Here is a 27,204-nt window from a genome sequence, read left to right on the forward strand (position 1 = left end):
TCACTCCGATAATTCTGCTTTATCCCGTTGACCAGAATCTAGTCCCAATGCAATATCTAATTACAAGAGCAGGACTGGGAAGTTTTGCCAGCTTAAAAAAAAATCAGTGAAAAGAAGAAGAAAATGAATCATTAGAAAGCAAGTAAAAGACTACCAGGGCTTAAAAATGTAAAAAGATCAATACTTTCCCTTTAAAATGAGACATTATCCTAAGGCTCTGTAGGTATCCTTACCCAAAAATCTAGTCCCTTGGCAAGTATATAAAATCTAAAACCTTGATTCAAATTGCATAATCCAGAACTAAAGATAGACTTTTGTATATGGGAGTTATTATTATTTTTATGCTGTTTAAAAATGCTCTTTTGTTGAGCCTCTACCACCAATGTCTAGGATAGGATGCGGGGAAAAGTAGAGACAAATCACAGTTGTAAGGTAAGACCTCTTCTGGTGAAGTTTACCGGCATCAACATCACCCATCAGCACAAACTAGTTCATTTAGTTTACAACATCGAATGGACAAACAGCAGAAATCTTAGACTTGACTAAACTCTAAGGGAAGGGGCAATATGAAACAGTAAAACCATCTGGTTGAGAACAAGAACTCAGGCTGGAATAAACAACCAAAGGAAAATCTGAGGTTGACACACCTACTTTTTGACATAATTGCCTGTTCCCATGGCTTAGTTCACATTTTTTCATGTTCAACTCACATGTACATTCTCCTGTTCTTTCTTCCTTTCCTTTTATACTTTACTGAGGAGCAAGTCACCACTCCCCCAACCCCCATGAATGCCTGTGAAAGCCAAGGACATACAACATCCAAGTTTGGTGAGGAACAACAAATAATCTAAGCGTGAATGCAAATTTAAGCATAGGTATCAGGGTCCATAGTTACCATGACCAGTGAACTATTTGAAGACCAAAACTAGAGACTTAAAGATCTCAGTGGACTAGATTATTCAACACACTAATGCAAGTGGGAAAATAGATTCTTAGTATAATGTGTAAACTAGAGAAAGCAGTCACTACTGTTTTAATGATGAGACAAAGTGACAGGCCCATTTTCAGACAAAGTTGTGGTCAAACTCCGGCTAAGCTAATTAGGATTCTTGGTTCCAAATAAGAGAAACTAATTCTGGTTAACTAAACTGGAAAAGGAGCTTGTTGAAAAAATATTGGCTAGACCACAGGGTCTTCAAGAAGGCAGAAAGGTTTGGAAAGCAGCCAGGAACCAAAGCTGGGCTGCTGAGAAAAGAGCCATATTATAACTAGAAACAGTCATGGAAACTCGTCATCATGGGGTGGTACTTTTAGCTCTGCTACCTTTAGCTCCACTGGACACAGGATGCTATCACTGTGGGTGGAGTAAGTTCTAAGTGGCTCCTGCTCCTTTGTTTCAACTGTTCCACACTTTTCATCTCAGAAGGAAATGTCTGTCAGGTTGGCCAATCTTAGGTCAGATTTTCAGGCTCTGTCAGAGTCTGAGAGAACAAGTACTTGCCTTCTTGAGCTTCTGTATTAGAAGACCGAGCTGCATATCCCAAGGCTCACATCATCGCGATTTTCCCCAGATAGAAGCGTTAAGGTGTTGAACAGCCAAAAATGGAGCCCTTCACATAGAATCTATGACTTATCAGATGTGTGATTTGAATAAGTTACTTTAAATCTGTGTCTCGGTTCCACCACCTCTAAAAAGGGGATAATACATCTCTCATTAGGTCATTTTGAAGATGAAATAAGATTATATAAGTAAATGTAAGTTATGAGGCCCACAGCAAGTATTCAATACATTGGCCTAAAGTGCAGTTGTGAAGAAACAGCCTTTATCATAATTATAGAGGGGATTTGGAGGATTTGGATTACATGCCAAATTCCATTTATTCTCTGTTGCCCTGAAGGTTTTGGCATGTGATTTGTTTATGCCCCTTAAATTTCTTTTAATCTATCAATTTATCTTTCTGTTCCCTTCCCACCTCCCACTATCACCTATCTCTTCCTATGATATTGTTATTGTTGAAGAAACTTGGTATTTTATTTTGAACAATTTCTGATAGCCCAAATTTTATTGATTTCTTCCCCATTTGGCATGTGGCATGCTTCTCTCCCTGTATTACCTGTGCTTTGATAGTTATATCTAGATGAGTGATATGGTTTCACTCTGTGTCCCCACCTAAATCTGATGTTGAATTGCAATCCCTAATGTTGAAGGAGGGACCTGGTGGGAGGTGATTGGATTATGGGGGTGGATTTCCCCCTTCCTGTTCTTGTAATAGTGAGTTCTCACAAGATCTGGTTGTTTGAAAGTGTGTATCATTTCTCCCTTTGCGCGCTCTCTCCTGCCACCAAGTGAACACATTTTTGCTTCCCATTCTCCCTTCTACGGTGACTATAAGTTTCCTGCAGCCTCCCAGCCTTGCATCCTATACAACCTGTGGAACTGTGAGTCAATTCAGCCTCTTTTTAAAATAAATTACCCAGTCTCAGGTAGTTCTTTATAGCAGTGTGAGAACGGACTAATACAATAAGTGATCAGATTCAGGTTCAATTTTCTGGAAAGACTACTCCATATGCAATGTGTTATACTTCCATGTGTAATGTATACATGTATAATGTTTAGTTATTTCTCTTTTTATGATGTCACTGATCATAATCATTGCCTAGACCTATTTGTTCTTTAGGACTTGCAAATGCTAATATTCCAATTCTATCATTCCTTCTTCATGTGTTACTTGAAGCGCTCTTACAAGGAGAAACTTCTCCTTATCTGGTTGGTCTGAAGTACAGTCATGAGGAAATACATGATAAATGCTTGATTCTTTCCTGTGGTTCATCAGTTTGCAAAATATGTTAGCTTTCTGTCATCCTTCAAAAGTGACCAAAGAGATGGGTCTTTTTTTTTTTTTTTTTTTTTTGAGATGGAGTCTCACTCTGTCGCCTAGTAGTACAGTGGCACGATCTCAGCTCATTGCAACCTCCACCTCCTGAGTTCAAGTGATTCTTTTGCCTCAGCCTCCAGAGTAGCTGTAATACACAGGTGCTTGCCACCAGGCCTGGCAAATTTTTGTATGTTTAGTAGAGATGGGGTTTTGCCATGTTGGTCAGGCTGGTCTCAAACTCCTGACCTCAGGTGATCCACCTGCCTCGGCCTCCCGAAGTGCTGGGATTACAGGCATGAGCCACCGCACCCAGCTGGAGGTAGCTCTTTTAGTTAGTTTTAAAAACATTTGAATACATTTGATGTGTTTTAAACCACTTTAGTTATTTTCCTTACTAATGCTCAAACTGTCTGTCCCCTCTTTGACAGTGAGGGCCTATTCTAGTAGCCTCCTAAGTTCTTTTGATAGGACGTTAGTAGCTTTTGATAACTTTGTTAATTTTTTGACTTTTTTCTTATCAACCTGAGAGAATAAACTTTGCTTTTTGACATGCCAAAATGTTCCTCCCCACCACCTCCAGTTACAAAATCCCATCAGCATTTCCTTTGAGATTACTTTTGCATCTGTCTCTTTCATTTTCCTTTGCCTGGAGTCAAGTTCAATTCATAATGGCCCAATCATGAGGTTGTTAACAGTTCCTCCTTTAGTTGGTCCCCTTTTAAAAATCTTTTCTTCTTACCTGCACCAGAGAGACTTACCCAAAAAAGAAAAGAAAAAAAAAAATCTGGCCCAGCTGGCCCCCAGTTTACTCTGAATTTCCTGACACCTGTCTCCATCTTCATGACGTTGTTGAAGACAATCCATAATTTCCACTTTGAAAATTTCAGGAACATTATCAGGCCTCAGTTCAAAAGCCACCTCCCTCCAGGAGTTCTACAGGCCATGAACCACCTTTATTTGCCTTTTTCTTCTGACATTTTTCCCTCAACACTTCATATCTGAGTTACTTATTTACATGTCTATCTAGCATTGAATGAATAACTACAAACATAAAATAACTCAGATCAGAGATATGTTACTGTTATTTCCAATATTCAATTACTCCTTTATTTTAAAAAATGTTTAAAAGATACTCAACTAATAACATTTTCTGGCACCCGTTTCCCAATTCTCCAGTGAGATATAAATGAGCTACAGCTCCTAGAAAGTCCATCTGAGCAGTGGCTCAAATGCTTTATCTTGCACTTGACATATTAATTTTGCACAAAGGAAATGAGCTGAATTCCTAAATGAACAGTAGGACAAACGGGAAAATATCACTGTGATCAGTGCCACTTTTATCATATCTTTCTGGAAGCAGAAGAAAAGAAAAAGAAAGAACTTCCAGAAAATAATTCTACCAGGTCAATCAGAATGAGTTCTATCATACTTAATAACATTGTTTTCAGTCTTTGTGGCCTATGGTCAAGAATATAGTGATATTCTTGTGAGAAAGCATCTAGGGCCAGGTGTGGTGGCTCACACCTAAAATCCCAGCACTTTGGGAGGCTGAGGTGGACTGGTCACCTGAGGTCAGGAGTTCAAGACCAACCTGGCCAACATGGTGAAACCCCTCTCTACTAAAAATACAAAGAAGTAGGTGGCACGGTGGCAGGTGCCTGTAATCCCAGCTACTCGGGAGGCTGAGGCAGGGTTATCACTTGAACCTGGGAGGCGGAGGTTCCAGTGAGCCAAGATCGCGCCATTGCACTCCAGCCTGAGCAACCAGAGCAAAACTCTGTCAAGAAGAAGAAAAGAAAGGAAAAGAAAAGAAAAGGAAAGGAGAGAAAAGAAAACAAAGCATCTAATACATACATGACAGCCAGATCCGGTAGCTCATGCCTATAATCCCAGCCCTTTGGGAGCCTGAGGCAGGCAGATCACTTGAACCCAGGAGTTTGAGACCAGCCTGGGCAACATGGCAAAACCCTGTCTTTACAAAAAATACGAAACTTAGCCAGGTGTGGTGGTGCGTGCCTGTAGTCCCAGTTACTCAGGGGGCTGAGGTGAGAGGATCGCTTCAGCCTGGGAGGTTGAGGCTCCAGTGAGCTGCGATCTTTCCACAGCACTCCAGCCTGGGTGACAGACAGTGAGCCTGTCTCATTAAAATAAATAAATAAATAAAACATACATGACAAAATAAGTAAAAAGAAAGATTGAATTATCTCATATTGGTGTCATTTCATGCTCAACCTACTGCCGTGCCATTCTCTGCATCTGAGCATTTTCAAAGCCATCAAAAAAATATATTTGGAATGAACTAAAATGCAGAAATGTCACTTCAAAAAGTTTTTATAGTTATTTGCTTGTCATCAACTCCAACTCACAAGCTTAACACTTCCTAAATTATATAAGTTGAGAGAGAATTTGTGCAGTTGGAATTGATAGAGTGAAATTACGAACCTCCCTGTTAAAACAGTAACTTTCTCTCTATGCATTCCTTTTGTAGTTTTGCCTTGTGAAGGTCAGGGCAAGCAATCAATGTATCTGGTGGCAGGAACATTCATCTTTTTGGTGCGTGAATTTTGCTCTATAGTTTCAAATATAAACAGTGTAATTTTAAGCTTCAAATCACTTCTCTGAAGGAAGACACTCTTATTAAAGACAATACAATGTTGGGATATGACTATAGGATTGGGTACTCTTTATAGTTGCTTTCCTATGTGATGTGGGTGAGAACTATCACTGGGTGGAGAAAAATCTAGGTTGCAAAAGATTGCATATTATCTTTTGGTTTGCTGGGATTGTGTAGTTATGAGTAACAAGAAGTTCCATTTTTCTGATCTTCTTCCCAATATAAAGCCTTTACATTGAGCCTGAAAATTATTTCCTGTTTGTGCATGATAAATTGTTTGTTTAAAAAGGCAAAGAGTAAAATTAAAATAGAGATGGAGTGCTAGTTTTCTAAACTTTTTTTAAAAGTTGACTGTCCTTTATATTTCATATGTTTTTATTTCAAAGATTCAAACATGGAAATATTTATTCAATACAATATATTTTAGTCTGAGATGTGTTTTCATTTATTTTTGGAAACAGTCTCACTCTGTCACCCAGGCTGGAGTACAGTGGCGTGATGTCGGCTCACTGCAACCTCCACCTCCTGGGTTCAAGCGGTTCCTGTGCCTCAGCCTCCCTAGTAACTGGGACTACAGGCACATGCCATCATGCCTGGCTAATTTTTTTTTTTTTTTTTTTTGGTCTTTTAGTAGAGATGAGGTTTCACCATTTCACCATGTTGCCCATGCTGGTCTGGAACTCCTGACCTCAGGCAATCTGCCCACTTTGGCCTCCCAAAGTGCTGGGATTACAGGCATAAGCCACTGTGCTTGGCCTAAAATGGGTTCTTTAGAATGAACCCTATTCAAAACAAAATATATATCTCAGCATGGAAGTTGGATTCCTCTCTCTTAAGACATCCTTGATTTTCACTAAATGCAAGTTCTGATTATTTTTCAAAACACCTATAATAAAATTATCCTGATTTTAAATTTTTTAAAGATTTATGTACTGTGTTATCATGCCATGATTAGTAATAATACAGAAGTAAATATTAGCCAATGGAATTAGAAGAAAAGGTAAAAATATATTAAAAACCAAGCAGTTATTATTTTCATTTACTATAAATGATTGTCAGGAAGCACCAAGAATAGCTTAAAACTATTTGGAATGCCAAGCAATAAATATTTTTTAAAAATTATGGTTAACTTAAAAACATTTAACTGAAGTAGTGAATCACAAAACATAAGGTGTTAAATGTCTAGTTTTGCTTATAATTTATAATTATTTGCCAATTTTGGGGGTATAGGATTTCAAGTTTGCCTTTATGCATGAGTTCACTGATTGAAGTTTCATACCCTCCTTAACACACAGCATATCTGGCTATGATTTCCAGTTTTTGCTTCTTTAAAGAAGAGAAAAAAATTAAGATGCTTGTAGGGCAATATTATCAAAAAATCCTTTAGATTTTTATACCTTTTCCCTAAAAATTTTACTGTAGTTTTGCCCAACTGCAGTTGAATATTTTTAGACAGAATTGAATCTTCCCAAAGGTAATCAACTTGTTAAATATAAACAAAGACTATTCCTTTTTTTCACAATAATATGCCATTAAGTTATACAATATTTAATTACGGAATTTCAGTAACAACTGAAACAGAAGCTAGTGGAAACAGGCTTGGAAAGTATAATTATTCTTGGTGCGCATACAACTCATCTGATAGGGACAAAAGTGCTCCGGTGTATTAGAGAATAGCCCATTAGCCCTGAGCTCCTATGTTTTGCAGAGGGAATAAAGAGCTTTGGTTAATGCAAGAAGTTAGTGAAAGAAGATCAAGTAGTAAATGTTACAATTTACTTAGGAATAAATTTAACAATAAATGTACAGGCCATGTACACTGAAAACCACAAAAGTAAATTGAGGTACATCAAAAATTTTGAATCAATGCAGAGATATTCCTAGTTCCTGGGTGGGGTTTCAATGTCATAAAGATATCAGCTTTCCTTACATTAATCTACAGATACCATGGAATTTAGGTGAAAATCCAGGCAATTTTTTATTTTAAAACTGGTAAAATCATTAAAAATTATTTTTCCAAAGAATAAAAAAATGCAAGAAGAGTCATGGATATTCTGAAAAGTATAATCAAAGGAACTTTATAAATGTAGCCAAACTATCATAAACTTAAAATGATGGAATCACCATAGTTATGATACAGGAAGAGAAAATTAGATCAATGGCTTTCTACCGAGAGCTCAAAACTAAATTCAAATATTAATAATATTGATAATAAGAATTGAGTGCATTTGACATTTGCATTATGCACTTAACACAACTAGAGAGCAAATAGATTTAATCTATGATGTTGAACAACTGGCTAGTCATTTGAAAAGTCATTCATACATCATTCATTACACCAATATAAATTTCAAATGAGTAAAAAATTTAAAGGTAAAAAAATAAAACACTGTAAGTAGTAGAAGAAGGTATGTATGAGCAGTTTTATAATCTTTGGATAGAGAAGGTCTTTCATTGCATGAAACCCAGAAATTATTAAGAGGAAAAGTAGATTTTACTGCATTCAAAAATTCTGTTCAGCTGAACAAAAATATGTCAAACAACATAACAAACATAAAAACGGTCCACCACAAATGACAAAACTTAAATTGCACAAATATGACAATGTTAATACCACTAAAATAGAAATAGCTCTTAAAAACTAATAAGCAAAACAATGGATGGAAGGTAACAGAATTTGTGAAACAAAAAATATAAAGGGGCAATAAATATGTAAAAAGGAAATGCAAATACAGAATTTTAAAAATAATGCATCGAGTTGGCAAATTAGAAAATAATGTCTAGTTTTAACATGGGAAATGAGACTCATGCTCCACTAGTGGGAGTGTAAATTTCTACAGATACTTTGGAAATCGGTAACAGCATTTTAAATGTGTATATTTTTTACATTAAAGACACATATATTTGGAGAAGTATAGAAAGATAAGTACACAAAGATGCTTACTGCAGAATGTATATAGTAGTAACCAAAAAAGAGAAATCAGTACAACTGGTTAAATAATCTTACATCCATAAAATGGATTGCTACAAAGTCATTTAGAAGGATGACATGGTTTTATATTTACTGACATGGAAACATTTCCTATATATAATGTTGTGCAAAAAAGTAGGTTGCAAAGTAATATATGTAGAATTATTACTTTTATATAAAATTATATATATTAATCTCTATATATCCATGCAGATGTATATATATTATGTACATAATGGATGTATTTGTGTGGTAAGGTTGGGTGATTATTTCAAATTTCTATTTTATGTATTTCCATATACTTTTCTATAAAATGTTTATTTTTGTTTATAGAAACTGTAAAATTTAACAATATTTTAATGAATTCATTTTGCTTATCTTTTTAGTTATAATAAAAGTTATTGTGTGCTAAAACATGATTTACATCTACAATGAAGTTTTTGCTTTTTGGTTTTAACTAAATTAAATCTAGAGTTAGGAAGAAAAAAGAAGTTGCTTCCTACAAATAGAATTCTATTTCCACTTTTGTCTAAACATAAATATTCAAAATAAAGAGTTAAACTAATAAATCCCAGAATTCCTGTTTTAAAGAGAAATACAGCAGGAGGTCAACAAGTTTTTACTGTAAATAAGAAAAACTACAGTTCAAACTGACTTACAACAAGAAAATTTACTATTTTATTGGAAGTCCAGATGAAAGGTGGGCTCCAGATCTGGCTTGATGGTGTATGTAGCCCATTATTGTCATCAGGAACTCAAGTTATTTCCATAGCTCAGCAACTTCACTATCTTCAGCCTTGGCTTCAGCCTAAATTGAGTCTCCTCATGGTTCTAAGAAGGCTGCCAGTACGAATTATGGTACATGCTTCCTTCCATTGAATGCATCAGGAGAGGAGGAGCAAAACCTCTCCCTTAAGCATGGAATACAAGTCCTCCACTTTGGTCTGATTGGATCAACTTAGGTCACCTGGGCACCTGACCTGTGAGTCAATTGTATTCCAGTATAGTGCTGTGTGTGGATGAGTCTGAACTCAGCTGTATCTACTTCTAAAGCTGGGAATGGGGTAAAATTTTTCATACCTGAAAAAGTTACAAGTCTGTTTGGAACTGGGGAGTGAATAACAATTAGGTAACCAATTGTGTCTACTAAAAATGGGATATATAGATATATTTTAAATGTACAATAAAAAGCTTCATTTGAATTTCAATTGGCTGTTCATAATGATTAAACACACTGGGTAAATTTGTAGTTTATCCACTTTAATGATATGTGTTGAGTTCAAGGTTATGAAACAAGTGTAGATTCTTATCCAATGTAAATGTCTTATATCATTATTTTCCTCAAAAATCTGCTTTATGATAGGCCAGCTAATTTGCAAATAAAACAGAAATTACTGTGTTCTAGATACCTTTGTTGCTATCATATTTATAGAAAATGTTTGGATTTTTAAAAAAATCTTAGGAATGAATTGTTATTGTTCTGTTATCTTTGTTAGTGACAAAGGTAGTATTGAGTAATAGATTGTGCTGGAAACAAAAGACTATGCCAAAGGATAGTGATTAGAGAAAGCTTTATATAAAAGCGTTTGGATGAGTACACAAGACAGAAAGGTACAGAGTTCTTGCTGCAGTTAGGGAAAGGGGAAATGTTCTGGATCACAAATCTCCCTAAATTTGGGCGTATACAATAAGTCTAATGTTGAATTTGGTTTTTCCTTTCCAGCAATCCTTACACTATATTTATTGCCAGATCATAAGGAAGTAAACACATGCTATTAACTTGGTTTAATATTTAACTTATGCTGCAACAGACCTAGCTTTCTTTAGTGAAAAGTAATGGATTGTTTTCCACACACAAGCAAATGGAGGCGGGAACAAGTGACACATTACGCCCCTCTTTAAGAGCTCAGCATAGCCTTCCGACTCAAATGCTAATTGAATATTGACTGAAAGATAGCTTTGGGCTCTCCACATAGAAAGAAAACTATGAAAAGCTCTTTGGACTAAATGGCAAATCTACAATTGTTTAGAACTGCTGCTTCAGGGGGAGACATGCTTCTGATTAATTGAAACAAGTGCACATCTTAACCAGTGTCTGTTCACTTTGAAGGTCTATAGTGCTGAATCATAATACACAGCTGTACATAGGCTGCCTGTGGAAAGAAGATAGTAGAAAGAAATCCTTTTCTTTGCTCCACTGCTAGGCAAACAGGAAGGCTGACAAATTATATGGGGCTTTTGTCAAAACTCACAGGGAGTTGTCTCCAATCTGGCCATGGAAAAATGCTGGAGCAAATCATGTACTTTGCAAATGAGACATTGGTTTTTGTTGACAATATTCTTCACAAAATATAAAGCCTCAAGTTGTCTTATGGGAAAACACATCACTTCAAGACAAGGTCAAGGCCAATCACTCTCTATTTGCCAGTCACCCAGAAGTCTACATTATCTTTGATGGACCCTCTGCCTTGGTTTAGTGTTATTTCCATTGGAGCTACTCAGGGGTACAGATCATTTTCAAAGGCTCCCCACTGCCTACCAAATAAAGGACAACTGACAGTCTAGTAGCATTCAGTGTTTACCACTACCTGGTCCTAAGCTACCTTTCTGATCATGCCTTTTGTGTGCTCTTTACTGTAGTTTTGCTTGGCTTTTGTCTTTGCTCATGCTGTGCCTAGCATACCTGTTCTCCTTCCTACCCATGTTCAAATCCTACCTATTTCTCAGCTGCAAATGCAGCCTCCTCTAGGAAGCAGGCCCTTTGGTAAACAGTGTAGTGTTTGGAAGCCTTTCCGATGATGTAATGACCTGGTGACCCAGGAATATCTGAATCTTACTGTAAACCAAAATCTCCTGTTCTCTTAAGAGAGCTATACTGATAGATGATGATGACAAATGGAAAATACCATCATCTCTCAGTATCTGCAGGAGATTGGTTCCAGGACCGCCCCATTCTGGCATATACTACAATCCCCAAATCTGCACATCCTCAAGTCTCACCATTGGCCCTGTGGAACCTGCGTAGGAAAAGTCAGCCCTCACTATGCATGGGTTTCACATCCTGCTAATATATTTTCAGTCCTCGGACTTGCACAGTTCAAACCCATGTTGTTCAAGGGCCAGCCATAAAAATCACTATATTAGAACTTTCGAAGACTGGGCTGGAGCCTTTCTCTACTCCCATGCCCAGATCCAAATCTTACCACCTCTATTAACACATAAAAGATAGAAAAGATGGTACCAAAGAATGTACAAAAAGAGACAATTGATTGAGAATCTTATGCTTCCTATTTATGCAAATAACTCTAACCATTAAATGTGGTCCATCCAATAACTTTTCTGTAATCTTACCACTAAGATAAGACTCTTTCCACTTGGGGAGGAGTGAGAAAGGGCAGGGAGTTTGAAAGTACCCTATTCTCTGGGTGCCTATGCAAACTTAGGTTGGTTTGGGGGATGAAATCATATGGGAGAAAGGACAAATCCAATATTCTATTTTAGTGTGGTTGGGCACACTGAAAGTTTTCTCCCCAGATTCCAAACTGACACCACAAGTCAGGCTTCCTCCTCTCTCCTTCTATGGGCTTGACATAAACCTGGGTTTATTGTGGGGCTCATGCTTTCTTGGGGCTGGATTAAACTCCATCTGGATCCTTTAGGTCAGCTGGAAGCCAGATGGAATCACATGTTCATTCTCTGAAATGATGCCAGGTTCAACCCTATGAGCTTTGTCCAAGTGTCATTATGTGCTTCACAATGTTATGCAGAAGAGTTTTTGCACCTGCAGGGGCGTATCAGAATATCGGTCACTGAAATTAAATATAACTTAAAGGACAGGCACTTTGCTTTACATTTTTAGAATTTGTGAAAAAAAAAAAAAAAGGAACATTCATAGCCCACACATTGTGACAAGTACATAAAAGTTACTATAAGAAAATGAAGACAAAGGTCAACAATTGCTGTAGGGAAATGCCTTTGAACTATTGATTCAAGACGCTTCTACATATAGGCATTGATTTTCTGAGATTTTTCTACAAATCTCCCCACAAAATTATAAAACTGATCTGTGCTGGATAAAACATTCAAGCCTAATTCATGACCTTTTCTTACAGTGTGAAGAAATTTATATCTTCTTTTCTCTCTTTTCCCCATACCTTCCAGACATTTCACTTAATCTTCTTAAAATGCTACGTTGGTCATGTCATTGTCCTGCTCAGAATTCTTCAGCAGTTCTCTATTGCCTGCAATGTGAAGCCCCCCACTCCTTAATCCCCTTACCTTGGTGAAGGGCATCTACCATCATGAACCAACCTTTGTTCTTATTTTCTGTCCAATATTGGAATCTTACACAATTGTATTCGTCTGTTCATTTGTCCTCAAACTTGCTGTGCATTATCTCATCTCCGAAGAGAGTTGAAAGTATCCTTCCCTTCTCTCAAAATGTATCACACTGCTATCACTTGATCTTCTCAGTCAGCTTGAGGCTTAGTTCAAATACCACTTCTTCCACCAAGCCCAGCCAAAGGCTATTTCATTCATTAGGCAATAGAGGCATGGGGACTGGAGCCTTGAAACTCTCCAAGGCACTAAAAAAAAATCCAAGATCCTAAATATTGTCTTCAAAATGTAGGAATAAACATGAAAAATCTAAATTAATATTCAATTAAGTGACTTCCAAACACATATTGACTCCATTAATTGTTAAATTTAGTCCTCATAAAAATACTGATACCATTGAAAACAACGGTGGTTTTTTGTTGTTGTTGTTGTTTGTTTTTAGACTGAGTCTTGCTCTGTCACCAGGCTGGAGTTCAGTGATGCTATCTCAGCTCACTGCAACCTCTGCCTCCCGGGTTCAAGTGATTCTCCTGCCTCAACTTCCTGAGTAGCTGGGATTACAGGCTCGCACCACCACGCCCAGCTAATTTTTGTATTTTTAGTAGAGATGCGGTTTCACCACGTTGGCCAGGATGGTCTCAATCTCTTGACCTTGTGATCCACTCGCCTGGGCCTCCCAAAGTGCTGGGTTTACAGGTGTGAGCCACCATGCCCTGCCAAGGATTTTTTTTTTTTTTTTTTTTTTTTTTTTTTTTTTAAGTTTTCACGGATTCCTCTGAATGCACCATGATTCCTGATAAATCATAGTCATTTATTATATAGACAAACAGCTTCGAAAGCAAGATTGAAAAATATACATTCCAGTCTTTTCAATAACCAAGTAGATGTGCAATGTGACATACATTTAAATTTTTTATGAGGTGAGGTGGACCCTCTAAAAGTGTGAATCACTATGACTTTCACAATTCTGCAATAAAATAAAGATTAAATAAAATGAAGCAATTTTTTAAAAAGTCTAAAATGGCCCAGGCCATTCTTATTGTAAATCCAAGACTGACAGTGCAATGGGAAGAAGCCCTAGGTGCAGTTAAGTGGTCCAGGTTGGTGCTCTGTAGCCCATTCCAACCAGTGGGACTTCTCCAGACCTCACTTTTACTTATTATAAAACAGGAATTTATAACTGTCTCACATATACTCAGAGGGTTGTTTTAATGAAGCAATGAGATAATCTCAGTGGATAGGCTACAAATTGTAGAGAATATGTATTACTATTCTGAATAGTTATGAACCAACAATCATGAACTCATGTATCACCTATTTATTGAACACCTATTATACATACATACAATCTGTCAGACACTGGGGGAGACTAAATGATCTCTGCAGAGTCAGGAGAAAGAAAAAGAAACAGTTATACATTGAAGTAAGGTGTGCTGAATGCCTCAACGTACTTAACATAGCACATGGTTAAGTGTGAAGGCTGGAGTCAGACTGCCTTGGCCCCAACCCATGTACTATATCTGTGACCTAAGACAAGTTTCTTATCTGCTTTTCCTCTTGGTTTCCTCTTCTGTAGGATTGGGTGATTGATTAGTACCTATCTTATAGCGTTGCTATAAAGATTAAATGAGATAAGGCTTGTAAATATATAGAAGTGACTACACAGGGTAAAGGGCCAATGAATGCTATTTATTCCTGTACTTTATAACTGAGTGTTACCTTCTACCTAGGAAAGTAATGGAAGGCAAGGTAGAGAGGGCTTTTCAAGCAGGAGTGCAATGATACTGAGGCTCACAGAGAGCAATGAACACCACAGGGATGTTAAGTGGCTTAATGGGCTGAAGCGAAGGGTGTGTGCAGGAAAACTGCAGTAATTAAGCCTGAATGGGGAGTGAAGATCTACTTTTGTCATGCAAGTAAGTTTCTATTTTATCCTGTGTAGGCAACAGAAAGCTACAGAAGAATTCTCAGCCATTGTTTGAAACAATGGTATCAAATACAAGCCATGACTGTATTTGTGTTTCAAAAGTATCACTCTAGTAGTGGGTAAAGTATGGGCAAGAAAAGGGGCAGAGAGAACAGTGAGAACTTACTGCAAAAGTCCATGCAAGCAATCATGTGGGCCCAAGGCAGGACATTAGTGATGAAGATGAAGTGAAGGAGAAAAACAACGATTTCCTCAGGAGAAACATGGAGAGAACACATGCATTCTTTGGTGGTGAGGATGAACAATCAAAGATTTTTTTTTTTTTTTTTTTTTTGAGACGAAGTCTTGCTCTGTCGCCCAAGCTGGAGTGCAGTGGCGTGGTCTCGGCTCACTGCAAGCTCTGCCTCCCGGGTTCACGCCATTCTCCTGCCTCAGCCTCCTGAGTAGCTGGGACTACAGCCTCCCTCCACAGCGCCTGGCTAATTTTTTTGTATTTTTAGTAGAGATGAGGTTTCACTGTGTTAGCCAAGATGATCTCACTCTCCTGACCTCATGATCCGCCCACCTCAGCCTCCCAAGTGCTGGGGTTACAGGCGTGAGCCACCACGCCCGGCCTGAACAATCAAAGATTTTAAGATGAATTGCACATTTGTGCCTTGGCCAGCTCAGTTATATGGTAGCGCCACTGGGTGGCCATTCACTGAGTTAGAAAATACAAGGGGAAAGAATTTGGATGAGAAGAAAAATTGTATCATTGAATGGTGTGAGGACATTGAAAGGAGATGCCATGGAGGTCAATGCTCCTTCAAGTGTGCTCTGTAGGCCTGTGTCATCTGTGAACTACTTCTTATTGGCCGTCACTGAGATAAAGTGCTTATACCAGAGATTACATCAATTTAATCACCATGCATACTGCTCAATACAGCTGACAACTTTTATAGCAAGACTTTCCTTGCAGAAGAAAGTAATGAGTTGATTTACATTCTAGTCCAAGTTCTTTACAAAGCATTTACTGACCTGCACCTGTCTGTGGCCACACCTTTAGCAGCACTGATGCAAATGGCTAGATGTATGGGTCTGGCAGTCTGGCAGTCTGGCAAGAGGCCTATGCTAAAGACAAAAGATTCGCAAATTTTAAGTGTAGAGATGTTAGTAAAGTCATGTTAGCAATGGAGTTGCTGAGAAAGATGGTATGGACAGAAGAGGGCTGTGTTTTTTAGGACTGCCATAACCAAGTATCACCAACTGGGTAGCTCGAGCAACAGACATTGTCAGAGGCTAGGCGATGATCAAGGTGTCATCAGAGTAGGTTCCTTCTAAGATGGAAGAATCTGTTCCATGCCTCTCCACTAGTCTCTGGTAATTTGTGGACTATCTTTGGTGTTCTTTGCTTGTAGAAGCATCACCCCAATCTGTCTTCCGTTTCATGTGGCATTCTGTGTGTGTGCATATCTCTGGGTCCAAATTTCCCCATTTTATAAGGACATCAGTCATAATGGATTATAGCCCACCCTAATGATCTCATCTTAATCTTTCAAATAAAGTCACATTCTGAGGCAGTAGGGGTTAGGAATTTGACATATAAATTTGAGGGGAACATAACAAACCCATAACAAGAGCCAAGAATGGAAATCTAGGAAACACCAATATTTACGATTCAGACACTCACCCTGTCCTGACTTAGTCTACGTCAGTGTATCTCAACTTCTCAACCAGATTGCTAGGTTCCTAGAGGTCAGGAAGGCCATCTAACATGACTTTACATACTTTTTCTACAGGATCTAGTGAGTTTCTTGTACATAGAAGTGGTTCAAACAACATTGTCTGATGATGTATAACAAACAAAACTTGAATATGGAAGAACCCCCAAGAAATGTTTTGAACACAGTATGTTATGACACACTGCCTTATAGACAACAGTTGCTATACTTGTCAGAAAAATCGCCAATGTACATGTTCAGGATGTATTTCAACTCATTTGCTTAAACAACTCCATGCCTACCATTCACACCAAAAGGCTGTTTTTCTACATGGGCAACAGAAGGCATAATTATTTGCAAGAATTTTCAATGTTTTCCCTTTGCTTTCCTAAGAGGCATAGTAGATTCTTCTCTGGACCACTCAGCATGTTTGCCAAAATCCCATTATCTTTTTAAAAGCATTACCACTCCCAGAGGATTTGCAACTTAGCATGTGCTCCTGGAACACTTAGGGATTAAAAAAAGAAGAAAAAAAAGTTAACTTCAAAGTATCTCAGAACTTTTTTACTGCACAGAAGTAATTCTGAGAAGCACATGATGAGTTGATATTTTCCTCCCATAGGCTGCTGAAAAGACATCAATACATTATCAATTTATTTCATATCTCTTGATTTTAGAATGGTAGACAGCAGATTGGAACACTTGAGGGCTTGATAATTCAATTTATTTTCAAACCTTTTTCCCACTTGTTAAAATAAAAGGAATAACACAGCAAAACTAATTTTCTTTGACTAGTGAAACGTATCAGGAAAGTCCATATATAAGAAGCAGTTTTACTTTTCATTGACGTTTTATACATAGCATATTCTTATTACCATATCCAATATGCAGTAGCTCTATAGTTATTATTTATTTATACCTTAACTATACCCAGAAAGGACTTTAGGCAGCTTACAATAAAATAACAGAAAATAATGCCAAAATCCTGTAAGAGAATAAAAGTAGAGAAAATAAGCACATTTATTTATGCCTAAATATGTAGAACTTACAGGTTCTGTGATATAATTTTGGCAACACTGTGGCTGATGGTAAATTAAACAGCTTAACTTTCACTAAATCAAATGAAATGTCCTAAAAAATGCATACCCAGTATGAAAACTTATTTCTTTGGCTTCTGCTGATTTTAATGTTTCATCACTTAAACACACACTACGGTCATTCAACTAGGATTCACCCATTGCAAGAGATTCATAAAGAAGACTTCTCTCTATAATGGATCTAGAAATTTGTCACTTTTTGGTATTAACAAACAAAGTTAAGAGGTAATAGATGGAAGGTTTCTGCAACATAACTTATTTTGAAGCCATTTGATAATTGGTTAACTCTGAGAAGCTTTTACAAAAGTAAAAATTATAGAGACAACGTCTCTGTAATAAAGGTGACTGCATTTAAGACTTTTATTTTCTCTCTTTGGAAGCTCTCTGGGAAATAAAGCATCAGTGTGAAGTCTCAACAGTTGAACACTTACTGAACACCTACTACATGTCAGGTACTGTTTTGGGAGATGGGAATCTTACAGTCTAGTGAGTGATAGGCATGTGTAAAAAGGGTAATTTAAATATAAAGTAAAGGAGGTAAAAGGAATGATTGACTAAGGAGTTACAGTAGTACTTAGCCCACTAAAAAGCTTTGAGTAAGGTTTCCTAAAGGAGATAACACTTGAGTTATAATAATTAAAGGCTGAACAAGAGTAAATCGCGTGAAGAAAGGTGAGAAAGACATTTTGCAATAAGAAACAGTATGAGCAAAGATACTGTAGTCTGAAATACTGTGGAGGAGTTTGGGGAACTAAAATGCAAGAACACTATTTTTACTGTTACTGATAATATTTGCCCATACACCCCATATTAAAAATTTTAGATAAAGATTTTAAGCAACTAACATGTTTTTTCTCTTACAATGCTTACTATTTTTTCCCCATTTTACAGATCAGGAAACTAGGAAGTAAAGACATGGATAATGTTCCCAGGGTCACAAAGTCAACATGTCAGAGAGCCGACCAGGAATTTGAACCAGGGACTGATAGTCTACAGAGTTAGAAGTCTTAGTCTCTGTACTCTATTGCATATTACCTACTTATGCAAGTCTTACTCTATCTAGAGATATGAAGTTTTGAACATATATGCTTAGAATTTACTCTCTACACAAACATAAAAGTATTTTATGAGTTCATTTTTAATGGTCATGGTAATAGTCAATATCAATATCAATAGTCAATATGGTAATAGTCAATATCATTAGTATAAACCAACATTTTTAAAAGAGCTATTTGGATCGAGGACAAAAATATTAGGACTTGAAAAAGGCAGGTGACCTATTCCACGATAACAAACATAGTGTCTTTCCTCATAGTGGTTATGAAGAAAATAAGGAACTCTGAGGATCCCATCATTTACCAGTTGAGTGATCCAGCACCCCGTTATCTGAGTCCTCTGATAAGCTTGTGGCAAATCTTCCCGTGTACATGTGCTTGACATTAGCCATTTAAAATATCTCCTATGAGTTCTATCCACGTTGCTTTTGTCAAAGTGAGGTTTTGAAGCCAGACAAATGGGTCCCTGTTTTTTGTTCAAAGAAATACAAGTGAAATGTCTCAACAAAAGTGGAAGAACAGAGATGTATTATACCCTGGACCCCATCTGATTTATAGGTGATACTCTAATCATAACTACCTGCCTTCTGGTATTCTTGCATTTTAGTTCACCAGACTCCTCCATACTGTTTCATGATGATCATCATGATAATAGCAATAATGAATATAAGACTTGTGATACCTAGTACTTCATATATATTAACTTGGCCAGTCCTTTCAGATAAAAACATTGCACATATCAACTTAGCAATAACAAGAGCTAACACTTGTATTGCACTTACACATTCCGGACATTGTTCTAACTGCTTTACTATATTATCTCAGTTAATTTTCACAAGAACCCAATGATCAAGGCACCACTGCAATTTCCATTTCATTCATGAGTAAACTGAGCCTCAGAGAGGTTAATTGTCTAAGATCACAGAGCGAGTTAGGGGTACAGCAAGAAAGCAAACCGAGGCATTCTAATTTCAGAGTCTATGTCCTTAACCACTGTCCTTCACTGTCCATCTTGCTATATCAATAGCAAGAGATAGACTCAATGCATTGGCTTAATTCATCCCCCTTTCTTCATCTATTAAAAACAGAAAAGTAATCATATCACATGCCTAGACTGACAAATGAAAAAGTAATAATTCTGATAATCGGCCCTCCAATTTGGCAAAAAGTATAAATCTAATACCAACAAGAAAACTACTATAGTTGCCAGAGACAAGGAACACAGAGTTCTAAATTTCAGCTACTCCTCTTGGATGCTTTACAGGGGCCAGGGTCAGATCACTGATATTTGTTAAGCAATTGTAAAAGGAGATGGTGTTGGCAAGAACCAGATAGCTGGTATCCCACCATCCAGATTTATGTGGTGGATGGGTATCTTGGGCCAATTTAGTTAAAAGTGATTAACATTATATTATTTAAATGATGGTTGGGTAGTCTTATTTCCATTGCTTTTTGCAAATCCATAAAAACTCAGGCCCAGTGTTGTCATATCTTCCACTTGTAAGAGAAGCCAGAAATCCAGATTTTTTTATGTGAAATATTTTGATAGTTTTAAATGTTGAGAACTAATTCAAAATTTGAAAAGTGCTTTGTGGACAAAATACATTTGTGGATCAGTTTCAGCCCATAGGCCACAGTTTACAATCTCTCATGTAGTCTGCAGTCTTATAACCTTTTGAAATTTCACCTTATGTGAAGATTTAGACAGTTGGACTAAGGAAATCTACCTTCATCTCTAACCATCTTGGATTCTTTAAGACACTGACTTGTTTTGTAATGTAAAATCGTACCAAACACAAGTTTGAATGAATTTATAAGTCTTGGTAAAAAGTAATCTCATTGTTCAGAAAGAACCATCAACTCCTATATCTGGAGAGGACATTAGAAATTATCTGAAGCTTGTCCATCCCCCTCTCCACATGAAAGATTAAGAAATTATCCCAGAGACTTGCCTACAATCAGTGGTTCATTAGTGGCAGGGTGTGAGCTAAAACACAGGCTTCAAAATACAGGTTGAGTATCCCTTATCCTCAATGCTTGGAGCAGACGTGTTTTGGATTTTTACAGGATTTTAGAATATTTGCGTTATACTGGTTGAGCATCCCTAATCCAAAAATCTGAAATCCAAAGTGCTTCAATGAGCATTTCCATTGAGCATCATGTCATGATCAAAAAGACTGATTTTGGAGCATTTCAGATATTATATTTTTGAATTAGGGATGCCAAATCTGTATATCCTTTCCCTTCATCATCTAGCTTTTTTCATTCTGTTATGGAGGTCATTTAGGCTCCTAGATCCTGCCATTCCTGCAGTCACTTCTGTACCAGTCTCTTCACTTACATGCACCAGTAAGTCACTCATCCTCTTTTTTTATTTAGCCTGGGTTTCTGTCACTTAGAACCAACAGAATCTGACTGACATTGTCTAACAGTGACTCTTTTCCACATTTCTGCTACCTAGTGTTCTTCTCCAGACTGGAACACCTGTTTTTCCTACGCTTACTCAAATGAAACTAATTTTTAAAGACCTAACCCCAGTCTACTTTCTTTATGAAGACTTTTTTCTACTGTTGTATCCAACTGTGTGTGCATGACTCTTACTTCTTCCTTCCCCCACTTTAGTACTTCTAATCAGCGTCTTACAACTAAAACTTTCTTATTCAGCTTATTTAACATATACGTATGTTATCTTCCAAACTAGAAATAAGCTCTCCCGATTCAGGAACCATATCTCACAGGTACCAATTGCTTCTGTCATCGAGCCTGGGTGAGCACTTGGTGCAATGAGCAACTGGTTAGTTATTTAGAACATATTTCTAAGTTAGAACTGTCATCATTCCAGCTCAAGTTTTATAGACACCTGTCCCCAGATCACAAATACTGGTTATATTTCAATATGATAGCTTACGATTGTTTATTAAATTTGCTTTTACAGTGGGAAGATCCCTAAATCATTTGACTTTTATCATTTTACTCAGTACAATTCTTCAGGGATGAAACATTTCCTTTGTTCTTCAGTCTAGTTTTAGTGAATCACAAGCCTATTCCAGGTGTGTAATGAAGCAAAAACCTCTCATAGTATTCTGCATCTTCAGAAAGTCTCTGCTATCAGTACATAACAGCGGCTTCCCAATGCACCAAGGAAAATGGGGAGTTGGGGAATGCCAAAAAGCCCATTTAAATAATTTGGTTCTTCCCCTGATGAAGAGAAAGAATTCTTTTGAAGAAAACTTGGTTTAACAGTCTCTTTGTTCTCTCAAAAGGTAGAATTTTTTTAGAATGCAAATCATATGTTGCACTAACAAAGCAAACCTTAAGAATTTTGACTGGTCGAACCAAGTGCCTCAAAATATATCTGAATAGACACTTTATTATTGATTCAAAACACACACATACTTGCACTCTCTCTCACACACATATATAGTTAGCTAGTACTAGGTCTTGATTTTTATGAAAGGTATGGCTTTTGAGTCTTGTCCAAATAAAGCCAAGTAAATGAATAAGGAAAGAATTTCTATGATTATGACTCAACATTAGCCATAATTTCATGGGCAGATATAAGCTGAATCATATGGAAATGAGTAGCTTGAACTTACAAGACATTTGTCCTCTTGAATGAAATAGGAATTGCTGTGTAATAGACAGTTTTAAGGATTACCCTTTTCCCCCATCATACACAGACACACATGTATACTATACCTATGTATGTAGACACAATACTCATTTTAGGTTATTTGAATAACTCCTACCTCATTTAAAAAATGGTCATGTCAATCTAAATATTACATGAGTTGCTAACACTGCCTGCTTTTACATTCCCTAACTATACGTAGCTAGTTCACACAAGGTAGCCACCCATCACCGTTACTACATAATTTAGAAACATATGGTATAGCTTTGCCATGCCAACTTCTAGGTATTCACTCTACCATTCTGACAAAAGAAGAAAAAACAAAGAACTGCTTTCCAAATTGTCATTTCTGAGCTACTGAAACATACATTGTTACATTCTGGTGGGGAGATTTTTGTTTTGGTCATAAATTATTATTGCCACCATGTTATATTTAGATTCACAGTAATGTAACATAATATACCAGTAAATGATAAAATGCTTTTTTCAAATAGTCTGTTTAAAGTCCCATCTTTAATTGGGAAGATTGTTGGACTGCTCTTTTTCTCAGTAAAAGTGAAACCAAAGTAATTACCAAAATTATCCAAGTGATGGTAGTCTCCCTCTGTTCCTTCTGAAGAGTTCTTCTGAGCTAAAATCTTTTTCCTTTCAGCTTAAATGACATAGTAAAGTTGGTATAGTCTAGTGTTCAAATTTACCCACTAACAGCCCATCCCTCTCCTTCATATTCTTTAAGAAGTTAAACCTAAGCATCCACTTTGCCCATAGTGACTATATTTGATGGGTGTCCAGAGGAAGAAAGGAGGACCTCTCTCAATTCAAAGAGAAATAACTCTGGGTAAAGAAGTACACCTGACCTGTTGTCAGGATTCTAGGGCTCTTTTTATCCTAGACTATTTCTAGCCAGTATCTCATGGGATCAGAATGCCTCACACTTCAATTGCCATCTTTTACCCATCTACATGGTACTTTAGGCAAATAAAATTTGAGTCTCAGTTTTTTAAAAAACAAGGATGGCAATCTGTACATTGTTAGAGTTAGGAGATTTAAAAAATGATTTAAGAACAGAAAAAATAACTTCGGCTGAAAACTAAGCAAATCTGAATAAACTACAGACTTTAGTTAATAATAATGTATCAATATTAGTTTATTGTAACCCATGTCCCATACTACTGTAAGATACTAAGAAGGGAAATTAGATATGTAGTATATAGGAACTCTCTGTACCATTCATCAATTTTTCAGTGAATTGAAAGCTGTTCAAAAAGAGCCTATTCAAAAAATGATCTATGTGCCTTTCACATAGTAGGCACTTGAAAAAGTGGTAGTCAGTATTGTGATATAGATTATTTGGTTTCACACGGTGCATTATACTCTGTACAATATGCTCTTTTCTCCATAATTCAGCAATTCCTTTTCATAGATTCTGTCTCTCTGACATCCATGTCACCTTATCCCTTTCTCTACATTTTTTCTTCTTTTTCTAGTTCATCCTTTTCTATTCTACTGCAAACTCACGTTTAGTTTACAACTAGTTTATCTTTCTTCAAGACTAACTTTAGCTCATCAACTCTATTTGTTGGCTTTAAACTTTACCACAGTGATTATGCAAACCTTTTAATTACTCTCAATGATTGCTTATTTTTTAAAAATCAGAGTTCCAAGCTTTCTACTTGAAGGAGCAAAACACACTTTTCTAGAAAGGCATTAAAAACTTACAAATATAGCAGTGAAAAATCTTTTTGTAATAAGGAGAGATATATATATATAATTTTTGTAAAAATTTAGTTTCCCAGTATAGCCAACAGCCCTGGGATAGCTTCAGTGGGATATGTATTTAGCAACAGTTTGTTGTGATAACTAAAAATAGTTTGACCAAATGCCAGTGTTATCAATCTGTCCTGGAGTCTCTCTGATGTTAAGGTCACGCGTAAAAATAGAACCAGCATGCCCCTCAAAACCACAGCTTTGCGTGGATTCAGGTAAAACATACAATCAGATCAGAAAAATCTGGCCTCATAATGATCTCTAAGGTGGCTGAAGGTTCTGTTTAGAAGAATGTGTCTCTGTGGGATTTCTTTCTCCATGCTAGCTCTGGACTTAAGCATCTATTTAAAGGACAGCGCTCTAGAGACTTTGATAAATGTGTCTAGACACCCCCACCCCCCACCCCTTTCAACCTAACACTTAAAGTCACAGTTTTCATTGTCAAAGGAATGGGATATTTTTGGCTGGTGCTGTTATTACTGGGATAGATTTTGGAAGCTGAAGTTCCCATGCTATAAAGACACAATTACAACAGGAATTCCAAACTGAAATGTGAAACATTAGGCCCCGTGAACTCAACATCCAACCTTAAAATAATGTCCCAAAAACTTTTACTGCTCTGAGGATACTTTTGCTCTACTGCAGTCCAAAATACGAACTGAAAAAACAAGGGGCCACAGATAGAGATGGAGAGCCGTGTGTGTAACCCACCTCCTGTCTCTCACCCTGGAAATGAGTTTTATCTTTTAATGAAACGATATCCAAGCTCATGATGGCTGAAATAAATTATCAGTGCTGGGTGGTGTGTGTACACATGTAAGCAAAACAAACAGAAATCTGTGCTAACTCAAGGTAAGGGTGGAGAAATGTGGAAAACCTAATGCTACTACAGCAACATGTTATTTGGTCATAAATGGCAGCAACCGAAAAATTCACTATTTTAAGACACTAGTCTCACAATCTTAATGGGATTACGACTGGCCTCTCACACTGCCTCTCTGACTGGCTTTTCTGATAGCTCAAGTGCTGCAAATTTATTTAAGAGAGAGAATAGAACGCTGACTTTCTTCACTAACTCACTTCAACGGGGTGCCTGACTGCTTCTCTTCTGCCGCCACCCTCCGCCACTGCCCCTCATTTTTCAGTACCCCTCATCCCTTCCTCCAGCTAAAGAACAGCTGATAGAAGTAGGCGCCTTAAAAAAAAAAAAAAAAAAAAAAAATCAAAGGCAGCCCAGAGCTGCTTCAGCCTTGCCCCAACCTCAGACAGAAAAAGCTTTTGATGCCTCTGATTGCGAGGCTTTTTGCAGCTGTACTTTATCAAGGCAGCAGTGGCAGGGTTTGGAGGACCCAGGCGAGCCAGAAGGTGGCGGCGAAGTCACCTTGAGAAGAGGAGAAGAGGGTCAAAGAGAGGAAGGCGGAGGGGCTGACCCGGACGGAAGGACCAGAAGGCGTGCCCCTGCACTGGGGTCAGTGAGGAAGGGTCAGGGGGACTGGAGAGAACTCCAGCCATAAGGAAGCAGTGCCCCAGGACCCTTTGGCGACGCTAGTCGGTGATCGGCTGACCCGGGCAGGGAGAGGAGAGTGCCCTTCGCAGAGTCACGGGAAGCTTCGCCTTCCGGGCTTGCTTTCTCCCGCCTGCCCCTGCGCTTGCTCTCCGCCCCAGCGAGCGGAGCGCTGCTCCAAGACGCTCTTCTCCCTCCACCTCGGCGCCCCCGCCTGCCGTTTCCCCCGCCCGCCGATCGCACGCCCAGGAGGGCGGGCCCGGAGTTGAGCGCAGCCGCCCGCCGCTGGAGAGCGCTGGGAGCCCTGCAAGCGAGCAAGGCCTCTCTGGGCGCCGCGGGCTGCAAGTCACTCCCCCAGCCTTTCGGGCCACAAAGCGGGACCTGCCTGCCTCGCTCTCCCCAACGCTCCCGGGCTGGGGAGCTCGGGCACGCGGCGCTGCGCTCCGCGGCCCTAGCCGGTCCCAGGCAGCTCCAGGAGCGCTCCAGGCTGGGTTGGGCCGGGCCTCGGCGAGCCCGGCCGCTGGGAAGGGGCCTCGTAGCCCTTTCCCCAGGGCGCGGTCTCCACCTTTCCTGCTCCTCCTCGCCAGCTGCGCCTCCAGCTCCCATTGTTCGCCCCGCCCGCCTGGCGACGTCCGGGTGCTGCTCCCTGGGCCTCCCAGGCGCACCTACCTTCTGCTGCCGGCGAGCCATGTCGGTGGGCTGCTTGGCATTAAAGGGGTAGGCGATGCAGCGCATCACGAACACATACAGCTGCAGCCTCTTCTTCCTCTCCTCCTCCTCTTTCTGCAGCCGCTCCAACTCTTCCTTCTCCTTCTCGCTCACCACCGACGGGCTGGGGCTGGAGGGCCGGCCGCCGCCAGCGCGGCTGCTGGGTTGCAGCCCCCCGGCCCCGCCGCCGCTGCTCGCGCCGCTGCCCCCGCCGCCGCCTGCGCCCACCCCGGCTCCGGCGCCGGCGCCGGCGCCCCCTAGCCCGGCGCTGGCGGCGGAGCCCTCGCTGGTACGGCTGGGAGACAGGCGCGCGCCGGACGCGGCCGAGCCGAGCACCTCCTTGCCGCTTTCCTCCTCCACGATCTCATCCGATTCTTCTTCGCTGGACGAAGGGTCCAGCATAGTGGCGCCTGGGGAGCGGGGTCTCTGGAGCCCCCGGTTTGGAGTGCAAAAGGTGGGGGGCGCTGGAGGCAGCCGGGGATCAGATCTCCCGGGTGGGCGCTTCTCCCCAGGTCAGGGAGCGAGAGGGCTGCTGCTCAGCCTCGGCCGCCGCGACTGATCCTCTGCCCGGCGGTCGCGAGCTGGGCTCAGACCCAGGAGCGCAAAGGGAGGAGGGGAAGGGAGAGGTGCGTCCGTGGACTCGAGGTGGGCAAGTGGGAGAATCAATTGCAAGCCCTGAGCCCGCAGCCGGATGCCATCTGCGGCCGCTGAAGGAGGCGCCTCCAGAAAAGATGCCGAGTGTTGCAAGCTGTCGATGCAGCCAAGAGCCGAAGAGGCATCTTGCCGATTGGGGAGGGAGCGGCGCTTACGTGTTTATTGGCTTAACTCTCCCGTGTCCGCGGCGTAAAGGGCTGGTGCAGAGGGCTGGAGCGGGGAGAGCGCGGAACGTCCTCAGAGCCTCAGTACTTCTGACCCCAATACCTTGCCACCCTCCTCCCCTGCCCGCTTCGTGGATATTTTTTTTCTTGATCTCTGGCTCTCATTGCCTCAACCCCATTTCCCCTCCCGCGGACAAA

General features: G+C 39.3%; 1 protein-coding gene across 13 annotated transcripts in view; it reads right to left on the reverse strand.

The window, feature by feature from the left end:
• Positions 1–26,941, reverse strand: part of CADPS (calcium dependent secretion activator) — a 483,498-nt gene extending 456,557 nt beyond the window's left edge. For all 13 annotated transcript variants that reach the window (XM_015130515.3, XM_077993272.1, XM_077993270.1 and 10 more), the window contains exon 1: positions 26,150–26,941. In XM_015130515.3, coding sequence (XP_014986001.1) covers positions 26,150–26,590 — 441 coding nt within the window. In that variant the 5' untranslated portion in view covers positions 26,591–26,941. The remainder of the gene's footprint in view (positions 1–26,149) is intronic.
• Positions 26,942–27,204: the final 263 nt, after the last annotated feature.

Source organism: Macaca mulatta, chromosome 2 (assembly GCF_049350105.2).
Source record: "Macaca mulatta isolate MMU2019108-1 chromosome 2, T2T-MMU8v2.0, whole genome shotgun sequence".
Classification (NCBI taxonomy): domain Eukaryota; kingdom Metazoa; phylum Chordata; class Mammalia; order Primates; family Cercopithecidae; genus Macaca; species Macaca mulatta.